Here is a 17856-nt window from a genome sequence, read left to right on the forward strand (position 1 = left end):
TCTATACCATAAATAGAAAGGTGAAATGGAATTTTGGCAACTCCAGACCTATTCTAGGTCCTTAAAGTCATATATGCCTTTAATTGAGTCACTTAACCTCTCAGTTTGCTCAATTTGAAGCAAAGATGATATACTATTATTCTGACAACAGCTGTGATTAGTGAAGTTAAAAGAGAGCTCATCAGAACTTACTATTCTAAAAATATGGTCCTTGCTGGGTGGCTCAGTTAGAGTGTCATCCCAGTACACCAGGGATGCAGGTTCGATCCCTGGTCAGGGCACATGCAAGAATCAACCAATGAATGCATAAATAAGTAGAACAACAAATCTATTTCTCTCTCTCTCTCTCTCTCTCTCTCTCTCTCAAATCAATCAATCAATAAAAATATTTGGAGCACAAGATAGCTTCTGTAACTCCATGCTCTCATTTATTCTATTTATTCCATTCTGTTTATTTATTTCATCAGAATTGGCTGTGGAAGTGGTACCTCCTGGAGTTGTGCAGTGCATAGCTTGCTGGCTGTGCACAGAGGCCCTGCCTTCCACTCCGTTCTTTCGTCCTTTTGTCTTCATTGAATGAACGCATTGTGAGTGGCCACCATGCCCAGGCCCAGTGCTGAATTTTGGAGAATACACTCCCTGCCTTAGAGATGCTACTGCTAGTGCATATACTGAAGACACCTCCTCAGAAGTTTCTGTTGCTACACATTTTGCCACACAGTTAATTTACTCTCAAATTTTTATTAGGGAAAAGGTCTTTTTTGTGTTCTTATACAACAGATTTATTCTTAAAATTGATATACTTAAAATGTGATTTAACTATAAAGGAGAGTATTCACTTAAAAACAAATCCTGTGATATATTCCTTTTTTTAAGTCAATATTTATATGTTCAATTTGTTTAAGGTGTAATCATGTACACACAACTATAAAATATTTTATTCACATGAAGAACCATTTAAAATCACACTATATGATGATGCTACATATGCACTAAGTATGACTTCTAAAATTGATTTTAATACCAATAATGGAAACTACCCCAAGCCACCCCCGACAAGAATGGCCTGACTTTTAGCTGGCCCTAAGCTAACATTATTCATGGAAGCTAAAGTGTGATGTTCGCTGGATGGAGAAATGACACATAAGCTTGTCAAACATGCTTGTCAGCCCTTCTAGAGTTACAGCTCCATTTAAACAACTAATCATCACCATCCTGAGTTTGTGTCTCCTTGTGGAAAATGCTCATATTTTGCCCATTGAGAAAGCAGAATTTGCTAAAAGAAAAGAAAAGCCAGAATCCATTTTCATTATTATGAAATAGTGAACTCCTGAAGCCTAGCACAGCTCCTGGCACATACCAGGTGCTCATTGAATGTTTACCTATTGAGTGAATGAATAAGGAGTCAATGATAAACAGTCTTCTGCCAGCCACTGTGCTCTCTGGGAAATGAGCCTCTGAAGAAGGTGATGAATATAGATGTCTGTGCAGAGGCTATGGTGTGGACTGAAGAAGCACTGGCTTGGAAAATGATTAAGAGCAAGGACTCAGAGCCCAACTGCCCCCCTCCTTGACTGTCTAATCTCTTTGTACCCAGTTTCCTGGTCTATATGAATCTGGCTAATGGTTTATCAATTTTGTTTATCCTTTCAAAGAACCAGCTCTTGGTTTCATTGATTTTTTTATTTTTTATTTTTTAGTCTCTATGTCATTTATTTCTGCTCTGATCTTCATTATTTCCTTCCTTCTACTTACTCTGGGCTTTTCTTGTTGTTCTCTTTCTAGTTCTTTAAGTTGTAGGGATATATAGTTTATTGCTGTGTTTCTTATTTTTTGAGGTATGCCTGTTGTGCTATGAACTTCCCTCCCAGGCCTGCTTTTGCTCTGTCCCAGAGATTTGGGGTTTTGTGTGTTCATTTTCATTTGTTTCCAGGAAGTTTTTGATTTCTTTCTTGATCTCGTTATAACCCATTCATTGTTTAAAAACATATTATTTAGCCTCCATGTGTTTGAATGCTTTTGGGTGTTTTTACTGTAGTTGATTTCTAATTTCATGCCACTGTGATCTGAGAAGATGCTTGATATGATGTCAATCTTCTTGAACTTGTAGAGACTTGTTTTGTGTCCTAACATGTGGTCTATCTTTGTGAATGACCCATGTGCACTTGAGAAGAATGTATATTCTGCAGCTTTGGGGTGAAATGTTCTATAAATGTCAATTAAATCCATGTGATCCAGTGTGTCCTTTAGAGTTTCTGTTTCCTTGTTAAGTTTTTGTCTGGAAGATCTATCCAGTGAAGTTAGAGGGGTGTTAAAGTCCCCTCCTATGACCATATTGTTGTTGATCTCTCCATTAAAGTCCTCTAGAAGTTTTTTTTTTTATATAGTTAGGTGTTTCTATATTGGGTGCATATATGTTTACCAGGGTTATATCCTCTTGTTGGATCAATCCCTTTAGTATTATGTAGTGACCTTTGTTGTCTCTTGTGATGGCCTTCATTTTAAAGTCTATTTTGTCAGATATTAGTATTGCTACTCCAGCTATTTTTTCTTTTCCATTTGCATAGAAATTTTTTTTCCATCCCTTCACTCTCATCCTGTGTGTGTCTTTTGTTTTGAGATGGGTGTCTTGTAGACAGCATATAGTTGGGTCATGTTTTTGTATCCATTCTGCTACCCTACATCTTTTGATTGGAGCATTTAGTGCATTTACATTTAGGGTTATTATTGAGAGGTACTTATTTATTGCCATTATATTTCTGAATGACTAGGTTTCTCTCTCTGTTTCTTCCTCTCATGACAGCAATCCCTTCAGCATGTCTTGTAATGCTGGCTTGGTGGTGATGTACTCCTTTAGCCTTTTTTAGTCTGGGAAGCTCTTCATTTGACTGTCTATTTTGAATGATAGCCTTGCTGGATATAGTAATCTTGGTCTCATATCCTTGTTTTCCATAACTTTGAGTACTTCATTCCATTCCCTTCTGGTCTATAGAGTTTCTGATGAGAAATCAGGTTTTAGCCTTATGGGAACACCTTTGTAGGTAAAAGTTTTATTTTCTCTTGCTGCCTTTAAGATTCTCTCTTTGTCTTTTATTTTTGTCATTTTAATTATGATGTGTCTGGGCATGGGCCTGTTTGGGTTCTTCTTGTTTGGGGTTCTCTGTGCCTCCTGAACTTGTGATACTTTTTCCTTTACCAGGTTAGGGAAATTTTCTGCCATTATTTCTTCAAACACCTTCTCTATGCCTTTTTTCCTTTCTGCCTCTTCTGTCACACCTGCTATTCAAATATTGTTTATGTTTCACATTGTCCCACAGCTCCCTTAAGCTGTCCTCCCCTATTTTAATTGTTTTTTTTCTTTTTGGTTTTCTGATTGAGTGATATTTTCAACTCTGTCTCTAATTCACTGATTCAGCTTCCCCTAATCTGCTGTGTATTCCATCCAATGTGTTCTTTATTTGTGTTATATCATTTTTTATCTCAGACTGTTCTTTTTCATAGTTACTATATCTTTTTTCATGCTCTTGAGCATCTTTACCATTATTAATCTGAACTCTGTTTCAGATAAATTTCTTATCTCTGCTTCATTTATCTCTTCTTCTGGAGAATTCTGTAGTTCTTTCATTTGGGGGTTGTTTCTTTGTCTCCTCATTTTGGCTTTCTGTTTGGGTTTGTGACTATGTATTAGGTAGATCCTCTATCCCTCTCAATCTCTAGTGCAGGACAGTGTTAATGGCTGTCTCTGACTAATTAGATAAGGCAAAGACTTAAAGCCTCCAGAGACCACCTCTGTCTACAGACTGACAGGATTCTGACTTGAATTGCCCCACAGGCAATCATCCTCTGGTGTGGTGAGAGTTTTTTCAACAGGGTGGGGAAGTTGCTACTGCCTGGAGGCTAATTGTTATTTTTAATCTCTTAAGTGGCCTTAGGGCAAGGTATTTCCCAATAGGGTGTGTCTACTCTCTTCTGCCCAGGCTAGGCATATGTCTACATGGGAAAGATGTGCTCCACTGCATGAGGGAATGACTCAGCCCAAAAAATGAATGTGTCTGCCTTCTGAGCTCTATCCCCAGTCCTGACTTCTGCTTTCACAGCTTCAGTCCACTTCACCCTACCTCTGCCAGAGCACAAGATGGGTGGCTCCACAGGGAATTTTGTGTGCTGTCCTTTAAGAGGGTGCCTGAATTTTCAGCTATTACTTCCTGGAAGATAGCGCCCTGCTTTTCACAGCCAGATGTCATGTGGCTCAGTTTTGGTTCTCTCTGCTGGGGAGCCCAGCTTTGGGATTAGATCCCAGAGTTCTCAGTGGCACCCCTCATAGCTGAGATATCTCTCCAGGACTTCAATTGCCATCTGTGGGCGCCTGCCCAGCCCTTTCACGCCTCTGCCCCTCCTACCAGTCTCTATGCAGTCTCCATCTTTGATCCTTGGGTGTCAGGGTTCTCTCCTGTGAGTTTTCTGTTGATTATTCAGGAAGTTTTTCTGTACTTTAGTTGTAATACCAGTTTGTTCCTGGAAGCATGTCCGTGCAGCATCCACTTACTCTGCCTCCATTTTTAATCTCCCTCAGCTCATTTCAGTTTCCTTGTCTATAAAACGGTGCACTTTTTACCTTCTTTGTAACATAGTTGAGAAGATTAAAAGAATTACTATAGGTAAAATGCCTAAAACACCCTATATAACTATATATATATATATTTATTTACATTTGTATATAACTATAATCCTAACAAATGTTATTCATTATGATGATCATTATTTATTTTACCCATAGAGTCCTCTGAAATATTTAAATCAAAGCTTTGCCCCCACCAGCTTTAGTGCCAATGGCAATTATGCTAAAGGAGTAAATCAAGAGACCCTTTCTCAAACATACACAGAGTGCTATTAGTGAAACCAAGGAACTGCAAGGGTTCATTGATGGTTCTCACCATCTTTATACAAACTCCTCTTTTGTCTTCTTCACCTTGTGAAACTCCTGAGTGGTAAGAAACAGGCCTCCATCTCTGAACGATACCATCAGAGCCTCTCACATTTGGCTTAAGGCTCACTCTTCATACCTAATTGACTGAGAAATGAATCCCTCTGAATTTGGATGTGGTGAGCGGTTTTAGACTAATTTTCTGAAGTTCTTGGTGAGACATTCATAGCACATTAGCATAAGGCATTTACTTTCATTGATGTTATGGCAATACCATGTAATAATTTATCATAACAATGAAGTGAACGACCTGGCAGAAGGATGCAGTTTGTGACTGGAAGAAGCATCTTCAAGTTCTGACACCTCACCCAATCAGAAGCCAGAGAGTGCAGCCCACCTGCCTCTCAAGTCAGAGGATCCTGGTTGTCATGTGCAGTTTTCAGTAAAGTCCCTTTGATATTGACATTGTCTTCCTTGGTTTTATTATACGAATTTGTATCTGATTTGTTCTGAGCATGCCTCTAAGCAATTTATGTATCTTCCCGTTTAATCCTCAAAGTGGCCCTGTGACATCTATGCCCATTTACAAGTGGAAGGTAAGGCTCAGCTGGATAACTTCCCAAAGACTGAGAGCTATAAAGGCTAAATAGGGATCCAAACCCATCTGTCTGACTTAACATTGGCTTTGCCGTCACATTACCACTCATCCCTGTCTCTATCTCATTGGTGAACCTCCCCAGATCCCATATTAAAAAAGCAAAAGACAGCATTTGGGGAGTGCAGTTAATTTGTTGACTTTCCTTTTCAATTGTGACCAGATTGTTTGCAAGAATAAAGTCTCACTTTTTAAAAAATAAAATCATTAAGCAGTTCATGACATGCACAACAAATCCATCGTTTTCCCTTAAAGTCTTAAGCATATTTAGAAGAGAGTAGTTGAAGTTTTTTGCCAAGTTTGCAATAAAATCTCTACTCACTTCAAAATCAAATAACTTGTTTCACTTGTCAAGTAATATAAATGTAATTAAAATAAAACTGAATGATCATGTGTGTGTTACTCCAATGACATTGGACACTTATCAGGCCCATTGAGCAAAGTACTTTAACTAGCAGAGTAAATTCTATGAATGGCTACATATTATAGCATGTTCCTGGAATACTTTATTGATTCACATTTAATTCACTTAAAAATTCAGAAGATTTCACCTGTCTTTTACTACAAAGTTTTTTTAAACAAATGATAAATTCTGTAATTTTCTAGCTCTTCCAACAACTATTTGAGAGGAAAAGAATCCATGTTCACTTTAAGAATAGCTTCTGATAACAAAGAATGACTAGCAACTTTAAAACTTCAGGGGTCAAAGATGATAGCTTGAACACATAGATTTAGCTCTTACCCCATTTTAAAATGACAGTATAGATTTTTCAAAAAGCCAAAAACCATAAAGAAAAGAGGAAATGGAAAATAGACAACAGCAACAAAATTTGCAAGCGGCAAAGAACATGGAGAAAGATGAATTTAAAGAAGCAGAAGAGAAAGCTGGCAGGGAACCTGATTTATATCCTAAACTCCCAAGAGACCCAGGAAATGGTGGAAATCCAGAACTTTTGGAAGTGAGAGTGATGGTAGAGCTATGACAGGAGTATTGGTTGGAAGTCTATTAGGGGGAGAAAATGGAGGACATATTTAATAGTGTCAATAAGGAAAAGAATGAATTAGTCCCTTAGATGCCTTCTCCCACTCAGCACAGCCAGACACCCCTTTCCTCCCTGGCAGAAGCCTAGTTTTAGTCTCTGGGAACCAAGGGTCTCTGGATTGGGGGGCACAGCTGAGTGTGGCATGGCTACTCTGAAAACAGAGTAGGTGAAAGTTTACATACTGAATGTTGAGACTGCTAGTCTCCTCCCCACCTCTTTGAACCCCAAGTTCAAAGAAACCGGGTAGCCAGGCTTAATACCCTCCAAACAAGAGAAAGAATCAGAGCCATCTGACCCAAAGAAACAGCCTAGCCTGAACTATACAGTGAAGACCAAAGTGCACAAGCCCACTCAGATGCCCCAAATGTTCAGCTGTTTTGGGTCACACTCTAGTGTAAACAGAGAACTAAGAAGAACAAAAACAAAACAACAACAACAAAAACAGACACTTGAGGAGAGAATCTAATATGCAAGACTGTCACCAAAAACAAGGAAGAGAAACAGAGAAAGAGCACATGTAGGAAGAAGAAAACTTAAGAAAAAAAACTATCATTAACATCATTAGCAACATAAGATATTATATCCATAGGAGGGAGGAAATGATTACCGGTACTATTGCAAAATAACATACAGAGGGGAACAAAGAGCTTTAGAAACATAATAATATGGCAGAAATGAAAATAAAAGTCAATAAAATATTAGAAAATAAGTTTGTGGAAAATTTCCAGAAATTGGAACAAAAGTAAATGAGGGATCTAGAATAGAGAGGAATTATACAGGATAAGTTCAAATAACAACCATTACAGAAAGAAAGAGAAAAGTGAAGCATCAAATCATTGTATAAAATTGCCTCGCATTGATGGATATAGCTTTCCAAATTGATGGGTCCATGAGTCATGAGTGAAAATAGACCCACACCACTCAAAGTGTCTCACTCTCAGAAGCCCTCAGGAGTGAGGCCAGTTAATGAGTGAGATCCTTCCAATGAGAACAGTGACAGACTCATGGCTGCCAGAGGGGAGGGCGGTTGGGAGATGGGGTGAAAGATGAAGGGATTGAGCAGTACAGATTGGTAGTGACAAAATAGTCGTGGGGATGTCAAGTACAGCATAGTCAATAATCCTATATAATAAAAGCCTAATAGGCAAATTATCCCTGGGGCGGTCGTTCAACTGGGAGTTTGACCACTTGCTATGATGTGTGCTGACCACCAGGGGGTGGCACGGAACATTGCAGGTATCAGCCGATCGCCCCGCAGATGGTGACCAGGCACTGAGGGAGCCAGGCAGGGGGCCCGGCCCCAATGGGCCTTGATCAATTGCCCTGCAGGCAGGATGGTGGAGCAGTTGAGGTGGCGGCACCAGGCCAAGATGGGGGTGCCAGGTGGGGCTGTAGGGTTGTGAGGCTGGGGGCAAGAGCTGGGGCTGCAAGGCTGGGGGCGTGAGCTGGGGTCCAATCTCGGCAGGCGACCCAGAGGGACCCCACCAGTGCACAAATTTGTGCACCAGGCCTCTAGTATTGTAATAACTATGTACGGTGCCAGATGGGTACTGGAAATATCGAGGAGAACACTTTGTAAAGTATATGGTTGTCTAAACACTGTCCTAAACACCTGAAATAATACAAGATACTATTGAATGTAAACTATATTTAAAAGAAATTTAAAAAAAATTTTTTTTAAAGCGAACAAAGGGAGAAGGAAGGTTCCACCTAAAGGGGAGGGAGGTGGGAAAACGAGTCCAGTGCGGCTGGGAAATCCTACCAACAAGAAACACTATGAGGGGCATTTCACGTGCTCTGGTCCAATCACTCTACATGTGAGAACAACCTACAACAGAAACTGTATGAGACAAGCACTGTTACTATCTTCATCACCATTGTACAGACTAGGAGACTAAGGTGCCTAAACACTACGTGCTCAAGCTCACATGGCTAATAAGTGGTAGAGCCAGGATTTTAAACCCAAGCACTCTGACTGCCAAGTCCCAGTAACCACTATACCATATTACCTCTAATTTTTTTAAAGAAGCTATACATTTATATGAAATCTACAATTTTGATATATTGGTAACTAAATTTTCTCAAAGCACTACAATCCTTGCAAAGCATGCTTGGTGTATGACTTCTTCTCAGGTAGTGAGTGGATAGTTGAAATACGATGCCAGGGTGTTCACACCATGACAGAGTCCCCAGAACATGCATTGCCACGTTTAACGTGCTTGGTGGGCCTGGCAGTGACACTGTCAGCAGCCCATAGAGATTTGGCCCCACTTCTGGGTTCAGGTTTACCCCTCCGATGGTCATCCACCCTGAAGACCCTTTCAAACCTCAGGCATGGCCTTGGTTAAAGGAGAAAGAGAAGTATCTAATAAATGTGGGAATGGCCACCATACTTGTCTGTAGACCATGAGAAGTTTCCGACATCTCTGGAAATCTGCATGGGTTTGTCCAAGAGGTCACAGTGCTTGTTTCCCCTGTTGCAAAGATGATACCCAAAGATGGGTTTGATGGTACATCTATTATTGTTTTGTTTCAGATCATTTCAGTGGAACATGGATTTTTTTTTAAAAAAAAACAAACAAACAAACAAAAAAAACCAAGAGATATGTTGAGTGTTGTGTCATGGTGGATTCTGCTTGGCAAAATATTGTGTAAATTCATTGGCAGATGCTTGGAAAGTTGTTTTTGCTGGTAATAACAAAGTTTTTATTTCTGTGTCCCATGCCCAGAACAATTTGCTGTTCTGAAATATGGCACAAGTAAAAATGCTAGATGTGTATATTTCTCTAGAGGAATTATTTCACATCATTGCGTGGAGATAGAGTTATGAATTAATTGTAGTGAATAGAATGTTTTGCATTCTTTGCTAGAAGCCAAGAATAATGATTGAATGAAGTCCCATTAACATTTCCTATGCACTAATTTAGACAGTGGGTATGGTATTGGTATATGTGTTTGCTTTTTCTTTCAATGTTGTGTTCAGATATTAAGCCATCTGTTCTTGTGCATAAACATTTTTCTGGGATTCAGATGGGATTACGGGCTATGATATGGTTCTATGATTATTATGGGGTGATCAGACTGTTTATAAGAAAATCTTACTTTAGGGGCCTTTTAATGATCACTACAAGCTTAGGTTGGCAAAACATCTCCTCTTGGAAGCAAATCGTTTTTTTTACAAATGTTGGTATGGTTAATTTTAAGTATCAGCCTAAATTAAATGATACTTCTAAATTCTTAAATTAAGATGATATTTTTGAATTTATTAGGACTAGAGTTCATTTTCAAGATTAATTCTACATAGACTCATTACTAGTTTTTTTTTCATTCTCATAAAATGGAAATATTCCTAAGAAAATTTATAAAGCTCAAAATTGATTACTGTGCCAGATAATAATTTTATCTGTAAACTCCATAGAGGTTATATGTACATGACTATATTATGAATATGCATAAAAATGTAATTAAGTAGCACCAAATATTTACTACTGTCAATAAAATAAAATAGTCACATTCCAAAATATTTTAGAGCATTCCAGGTATGAATTTGTAAACAAAATTTAAAGATTTATAGTATATCTAGCAAGAGATTTCCATCTGGGAAAATAAAAAACTTTAAATCAGTGATTCTCATCCACATTCCCACCCAGGACACTTGAGTAGTACAGTACATTTCCATGACAATGGTATCTCTCCCTTGAAAGGCGTTAAGGACCGGAAAAGGGAACACACATGAGTACCACTAACAGGAGCCCCCAGTGAGTTTTTAAAATATATATTTTTATTGATTTTAGAGAGGGAGAGAGAGATAGAAACATCAGTGATGAGAATCATTGACCAGCTGCCTCCTGCATGCCCCCTACTGGGGATTGAGCCTGCAACCTGCCCAGTGGAGAATCCACCCTTCGTCTCCCTCTCATGAGAACCACAGATAAAAATAGATTTAGATCTGATGGGCAGCTCTCCGATTGTTTTCTGCAATTACAAATTTAAAATGGCTATGCTTTAGTTTTTAAGTTTATAAATACTACTAGTGGCCTGTTGCATGAAGATTCGTGCAATAGGCCTTCCTTCCCCTGGCTGCCAGCACCGGATTTCCTCTGGCACCTGGGACCCAGGCCTTTGGTCTGGCTGCAGCAGCGAGCTTGGCTTCTCCATTCCGGCTGCTCCCAGCCCCTCCTTTTTTTTTTTTTTTTTATTTCCAGCTCCTCAAAGGGAGCCCAGGGCAGGCTGGAAGCCGGGGTTGCCCCTGGTGACCAGGCCCCCAGCCACTCCCTGAGCGGAGTCCAGGGCCGGTGGGAAGCTTGGCTTCCTCCATCACTGGGAGCAACCCAGGCCTCCTGCTCTCTCCAGCTCTGTGGCCACCGCCATCTTCAGTCATCTTCAGTCATCTTCAGGATTCCTTCTGCACCTGTGTATGCAAATTAACCACCATCTTTGTTGGGTTAATTTGCATAGTCACTCTGATTGGCTGGTGGGTGTAGTGGAGTGGCAGAATGATGGTTAATTTGCATGTTTCTCTTTTATTAGTGTAGGTAATATAAACATGTTTACATCAAGAAGATGTAGTGTGCACATTTCTAATTCATTTGTTGATCATCTTTGCTTTACATACAAATTATACTTGCATTAACAGTTGTTATAAAATAGGAAATGTATAGTAGGTGAATCGTGGATATAAAGATGTGACTATTCTATCTTCATTGTTACAGCTCCGTCCAGTAGAAAACCGGGAGATCCCCTTGTCATTTCAGATATCAAAAAAGGCAGTGTGGCACACAGGTAAGGAAAACGTCTTCTCTGTTTATTCCAAGGCATTTCTTCGTAAAGCAGAAATGACCCCGGCCACACCCTAGGCAGACCTTGCTAATGGATCGTGGTAGCTTCAATATATCCCAGGCAGCTGCCATGAATCAGTCATATTTGGTATTCCCAATGTCAGTGCTGTTGTAGAAATTCCTCAGCATGCTGATTTATTTCTGCACCCAGTACAGAAAGCACAGGCCTGAAAATGTATTGTAAGGCCTTTTATGAGTCCAACAGAGGCTCTCCTTCACTGATCATATTCCATCTTTCATTCTCCAACTGGAAATCTGAAAGCGGCCTTAGGTACACCAGACACCCCACGTGGAGACAGTAGCTTGTGCAAGAGCTTTGCTAGATGCCAGGATGTCCTTCTGGCCCAGCCAGGTCCTTCATTCAGCCTTTATGTTTTATCTCCTATTTGGTCCATATCCATCCAAATCAGGAAGTCTCAAACTTTTGGTTTCACGGATCAAAAATATTTTTTAAATGATTGGGGAACACTACTGTAAGACTGTTTTGGGGTGTTGTTTTTTTTTTTTACTTTCCAGTTAAGGACTTTTTAAAAAATCCCACCTATTATCACAGCCATTTCATTAAAGAAATATTTTAACCCTCAAAAAATAGTAAGTCCCTAGCTGGTTTGGTTCAGTGGATAGAGAGCATCAACCTGTGGCCTGAAGGGTCCTGAGTTCGATTCCGGTCAAGGGCACATCCCTGGGTTGCAGGCTCCATCCCCAGTGCGGGGTGTGCAAGAGGCAGCCGATCAATGATACTCTCTCATCATTGATGTTTCTCTCTCCCTCTCCTTTACTCTCTGAAATCAGTATTTTAAAAAATAAATAAATGCATAAATCTGTTTTTAAAAAAGGTAGTAAGGACAGTGTGTGAGTGTCGGTGTATATAGGTAGAGGCTCCACTGTGACAAAGAGACTCATAGGTAAAGTGGATCAAACAAGGCAGCAGTTTGTCTCTCACATAACCGTGGGGAGTGGGGCAGGCCCTGCAGGGCTGGGAAGCAGCTCGCCATCCTCACAGCTTGCTCAGTGTTGCAATCTTCTAGCCACAGAAGGGAGGTAGGAGTGGGCCGAGAGAGTCTGGGGTGTGCATCGCTAGGGCGTGATCCCAAAGCAGGAAGGAGAGAAGAGATGCTGGGAAGCAATTAGCAATCTCTTTCGCGGACCCAAAGCATAAAAGATAGTTCTTATCAAAACATAACTTTATTGCTAGCGTGGCTCAGTGGTTGAGCATTGGCTTATGAACCAGGAGGTCACAGTTCAATTCCTGGTCAGGGCACATGCCCTGGGCTGGGTCCCCAGTGGGGGGCGTGCAGGAGGCAGCAGATCAATGATTCTCTTTCATCATTGATGTTTCTCTCTCTCCCTTCCTCTCTGAAATCAATAAAAATACGTTTTTTAAAACAACATAACCTTATTTACAATTATATGTGTATACATATACGCACACACAAACACATATACAATCGTATCATTTTTCTTATTTCTTGATGGACCTTACAAACTTCCAGAGACCCACAGGGGTCCACAGCTAGTATTAGGCCCTCCATGGCCACACTCCAGATAGCAAGCGTGGAAGTCACCTTTTCTCCCCACCATGAGCTCCCCGCGCAGGTGGGAATGGCAGAGGCGCCGCGTCTCAGCCCTCCACTCTGTCCCTCCCCCCTTGGCTGCCCTCGCTCCCTCCACCCTGTCCTAGCGACAGCCAAGGGTCCAAAGTGGCACGACAACGTGGAGAAGCATAGGAGGCCGGACATTCCCTCCCTTCCTGGGAGCCTTAGAATTCCTGAGTGAGGCTGACAGTGTTGTCCTCGCTTATAGAAGGCAGCACAAGAAAAAGCTGTTTTTAATACTCTGCGATTTCTTGTCATGGCGACCATCCAAAATAAGACTTAGGGAATGGGGGCGGGGGGAGTTGTCAATAAAATTCAATTTAAAAGCAGTTGAGGAACCGCTTTTCCTCTAAGATTACCATCATGCTGCATGATGCTAACGCCTCTGAAATGGCCTGGGTCCGTGCTCATCATCGTTAGCGTGTTGCTATGCATTTGCCAACAGGACCGGAACGCTGGAACTTGGAGATAAATTGCTTGCAATAGACAACATCCGCCTGGACAACTGCTCCATGGAAGACGCCGTTCAGATCCTCCAGCAGTGCGAAGATCTGGTGAAGCTCAAAATCCGCAAAGATGAAGACAATTCAGGTATTGATAGCCTTGCCGTTGGAACTGGTGTCTCTAACTGCCCATCTGCCACAGAGGATATTAGATCTTGATGTTTTACATACAACAGCTGGCTGGTGACATTGCAGCGGAGTTTTGCATAGTTAAAAGGGGCTTTAAATTGTGCATTGAGAGTTTAGTGTCAATTTTAAGTAATGGTGCTTTTAAATGATATCATTAAGATAGTGTCATTATAGAACCATTATTACAACTGTATTTAAGTAATCTTTAAAGATGAAAACTAAATTATCACCCAGTACCACCCTAGTACAATGGAACAAGTCATTTTCAAGTTGATAGTTATATTTCATAATTATAACCATAGTGCATGTTACATTTTTACTTAATTTTATAAACCAGTTATCATTTTACAAACCCTTACTATATTTTTTATTTACTGCCTGCAATTTATTTACCATTCTTCTCTTCTTGCTTAGATTTCTTTTAATTGTTTATTATTGTGGATAGTGCAATCACGGATATCTTTAGGCATAGATATCTTTATTCAGTTGTTCATCCTTTGAACTATTTCATTAGGAAATATCCCTAGAAGATTGCTGAGTCAGTTTGAGATGGAAATCTTAGGATTCCTGATGAGTCTTCTACCATGTTTCTTTCTAAAAGGGCTGTGTCCATTTTTAGTGCTTCCAGCAATATATGCATCCACTGGAGCAGTGCTTATCAAGCCTTAGTGGGCCTCAGGATCGCCTAAAGAGCTTGTCTTAAAAAAGAAATGAACAAACAAGTCCCAGCTAGGTGGGTGGCTCAGTTAGTTGGAGTGTTGTCCCGTACACCAAAGTGGTTGTGGGTTCAATCCCTAGTTAGGTTGCGTACCAATGGCAACTGATCTCTCTCTCTCTCTCTCTCTCTCTCTCCTTCCCTCTCTAAAAAATAAAAATTCAATAACATATCCTCAGGTAAAGATTTTTTTAAAAAAGCAACAAACAAACTCGTAGAGAACTTTTTGGTGGTTACTAGATGGGAGAGAGGTGGGGGGATGGGTGACAAGCGGGGAAAAGATTTAGAAGCATGAACTGGTAGCTACAAAGTAGACTCAGAATGTGAAGTACAGCACGGGGAATATCGTCAGTAATGCTATACGAACTCTGTATGGTGCCAGATGGGTACTAGAATTATCAGAATAATTGTTTCATAAGTTACCTAAATGTCTAATCGCTATGTTGTATAACTGAAACTAATATAATATTGTATGTCAACTGTAATAGGAAAATTAAAAATTATTTTTTTAAAGAAACACAGTTCTTGGGCATTGCTCCCAAATGGGGCCCTGAGATTCTGCATTTCCAGCAAACTTCCTCATTATGCTGCTATGGTCCAAGGACCACACTCCGAGTAGCCCTGCAGTAGAAGCCCTTTTATCTAATTATGATAAGAACCAGAGCTTATTGGGAAAAGTTCATTAATTGAAAGAGTCAGCAAAATGTGGGGAATTATGGAAAATATATCTATATATATATAAAAGCCTAAGTGACTGAACGACCAAACGAGAGCATGACCAGTCGACCGGTCGCTATGACATGCACTGACCACCACGGGCAGATAGATGCTCAACACAGGAGCTGCCCCCTGGTGGTCAGTATGCTCCCACAGCCAACCTTCCGTGTCCCCTCCCCCAGCCAACCTCCCGCAGCCACTCCACCCCCCCCATCCACCCCCCCCCCCCCCCCCCCCGCTGTCTAGTCCCGGTTGGCCCTGATCAGGGCCAGACAGCCAATCTCCAGCAGCCCCTCCCCATCTCCCCTGCTGGCCAACCTCCCGTGGTCTCCCACCCCCCATCCCCCCTTCAACCTCCCGCGGCACCAGTCAGCCCCGATGGCTGACCAGGCCAAGGGACCCCACCCATGCACGAATTTGTGCACCAGGCCTCTAGTATATCCATAATATAAATGTTTAATTTAAAATTTTGCCAGTCTTACCAGTGAAGTCAAGGCCTTTCCTAAGAATATTCTGCAGATTATAGTTACATGTCTTGTTGCCTGTTTCTTTGCCCAAACTATACCCATGATAATCGATTTATGATTTCCACTTTTAGATTTTTTTGTTCATTTGTTTTAATATGGTGAGGATTTTAAAAATTCAATGCAATCAGAATGCTTGCTCCATCTAGATTTTTATTTTCCCAAATGTTTTTGACTTTTTCCTCTATATAATTAATAAGTATACGTTCATGTTTGCTTAATGAACCCCTTTTATAGAATCTTTCCAAAGCATTTGATTTTATTTTCATAGAACCACTATACTCATGTTTTATATATTATGTAAGATTCATTAAATTACATAGTTACAATAACAAGTAAAACTTGGATAAAACAGGCTTGGGGATAAATGTAATTGACTCTAAAATTTCAAACTTATAACTCAAGAGGTAGCAGGAGCAGAAGTACGGGGCACTAAAGAGGGAGACCTACTAATCCGCAGCAGTCCATGGCATCCGCCAGGAATCTCGCGGAGAATGCAGAGCCACAAGTAGTCTAGTCAATTGGGTGATTGGAGCTTGGTTAAGAGAGCTTCTACTGTTTCTAATTTCATCCAAACCAATAATGAGTTATTATGCAAGTTCTGGAGTCACCTGTAGTGAAACCATCTAGACCTTGAGTTCATGGTTATGTCAGGCAATGTGTTGCCGATTCCTACTCAAAGTCAAAACAAATTGGTAGTTACAGCCAATTTGCACAGCTGGTAAGGACGATTCTGTCCAAATATATAACCAACATTTTAAAATATGCATAGGTTTCTACTTATTATTTCCCAAGCAACTGCTTTTTGTGCCAACATTTGCATTCCTCTCCTTACAAGCATGCTTCTATTGCACTTTCCTTTTGGAGGGATAAAGCCTCCAGCAACACTCGGTTCTGTCCTAGAGAAGAGGCAAGGCCCCGTGGAGAACCCCACTTTGCACGATTTGCCAAGCGAAGCAGGTCTCAGCTACCTTCCTTGCAGAGCAAAAAAGCCAAGACAGAGGAATATACAGGAGAATGAGGCCATAGTATTTGGTCAGTATTTGGAGCTCCCGGTTGGCAATGCTCCAGTTCCAAAGCCAAGCTGAGCAGGCACATTGGGAGGAGTTTCAGAAACGTGAATCGTTGCTTTCCTTCAGCTCATTTTCCCCCTTTAGACCTTTCCCGCTATAATCTCATGTTAGGTATAATCTCTATACCTAACATGATGATAATTAGGATATGCTTATTGAGCATATTTTCCAGCTTCACTGGTTTCATTGCTCTGCCTTGCACCTTACCCAGGGAGATGGCAGAACTATTCTCAAACATTAAGTCTTTGTTTTTCATTCAGTCACACAATTTATTTAGTGTCTATGAGGTGGAATCTACTATGCCAGGGACTGCCAATTAGATTAAAAAGGACACAGTCCCTGCCTGCCCTTATATCAGTCACCGCCTTATAAGAGAAACATGATGCATGTTCTAAGGGTGTGCAGAAAATGTTAGCAGAATGTACAGGCAGCCCTGATGCCTGGAGAGCTCAAGGAATGCTTCGAACAATCTCTGTCTTGACATTGTCTGGGAGGTATTGTTAGAATCAACCAGAGGAAGAGTATGAACCAAGCAGGAGGCCAGAGAGCATGGCACATCTTAGTACCAGACGTGGCTGAAGCAAAAACGATGCGTAAGGACTCGGCAGTAGGAGAGAAGAAAGCTCTCCTAAAGCCAATCATCATGGTCCTTCTTAACCATGTTAAGACATTTGAACTTACCCCAGAAGCCAGTGCGGAGGGCTTATCGCAGGAGAGTGAGGCCATAGTGTTTGGTCAGTGACCACCAGTTGCAATCATTTACTAGAATATTGAATGAGACATTTGAGAGCGTCTAAATTAACTGTTTCTAGTCCTTTCTGGGAGAAGCTGAAGAAGAAAATGATTAAGAACACTAGATTGACCCTAGCTGGTTTGGCTCACTGGATAGAGCATCTGCCTGGGGACTGGAGGGTCCCAGGTTCGATTCCGGTCAAGGGCATGTACCTTGGCTGCAGGCACATCCCCAGTAGGGAGTGTGCAGGAGGCAGCTGATCGATGTTTCTCTCTCATCGATGTTTCTAACTCTCTATCCCTCTCCCTTCCTCTCTGTAAAAAATCAATAAAATTAAAAAAAACAAAACACTAGATTGGCTTCCCAACTGACACATTGGGAAATGGGAAATTAACTTCTCTGAGCAT

General features: G+C 40.9%; 1 protein-coding gene across 6 annotated transcripts in view; it reads left to right on the forward strand.

Annotated features, from left to right (window-relative positions):
* The window catches only part of GRIP1 (glutamate receptor interacting protein 1), a 669834-nt gene that overhangs the window by 606714 nt on the left and 45264 nt on the right, over positions 1-17856 (forward strand). For all 6 annotated transcript variants that reach the window (XM_036297634.1, XM_036297637.1, XM_036297636.1 and 3 more), the window contains 2 exons: positions 11335-11404; positions 13501-13646. In XM_036297634.1, coding sequence (XP_036153527.1) covers positions 11335-11404; positions 13501-13646 — 216 coding nt within the window. The remainder of the gene's footprint in view (positions 1-11334; positions 11405-13500; positions 13647-17856) is intronic.

Source organism: Myotis myotis, unplaced genomic scaffold, assembly GCF_014108235.1.
Source record: "Myotis myotis isolate mMyoMyo1 unplaced genomic scaffold, mMyoMyo1.p scaffold_m19_p_3, whole genome shotgun sequence".
Taxonomy (NCBI): Eukaryota; Metazoa; Chordata; class Mammalia; order Chiroptera; family Vespertilionidae; genus Myotis; species Myotis myotis.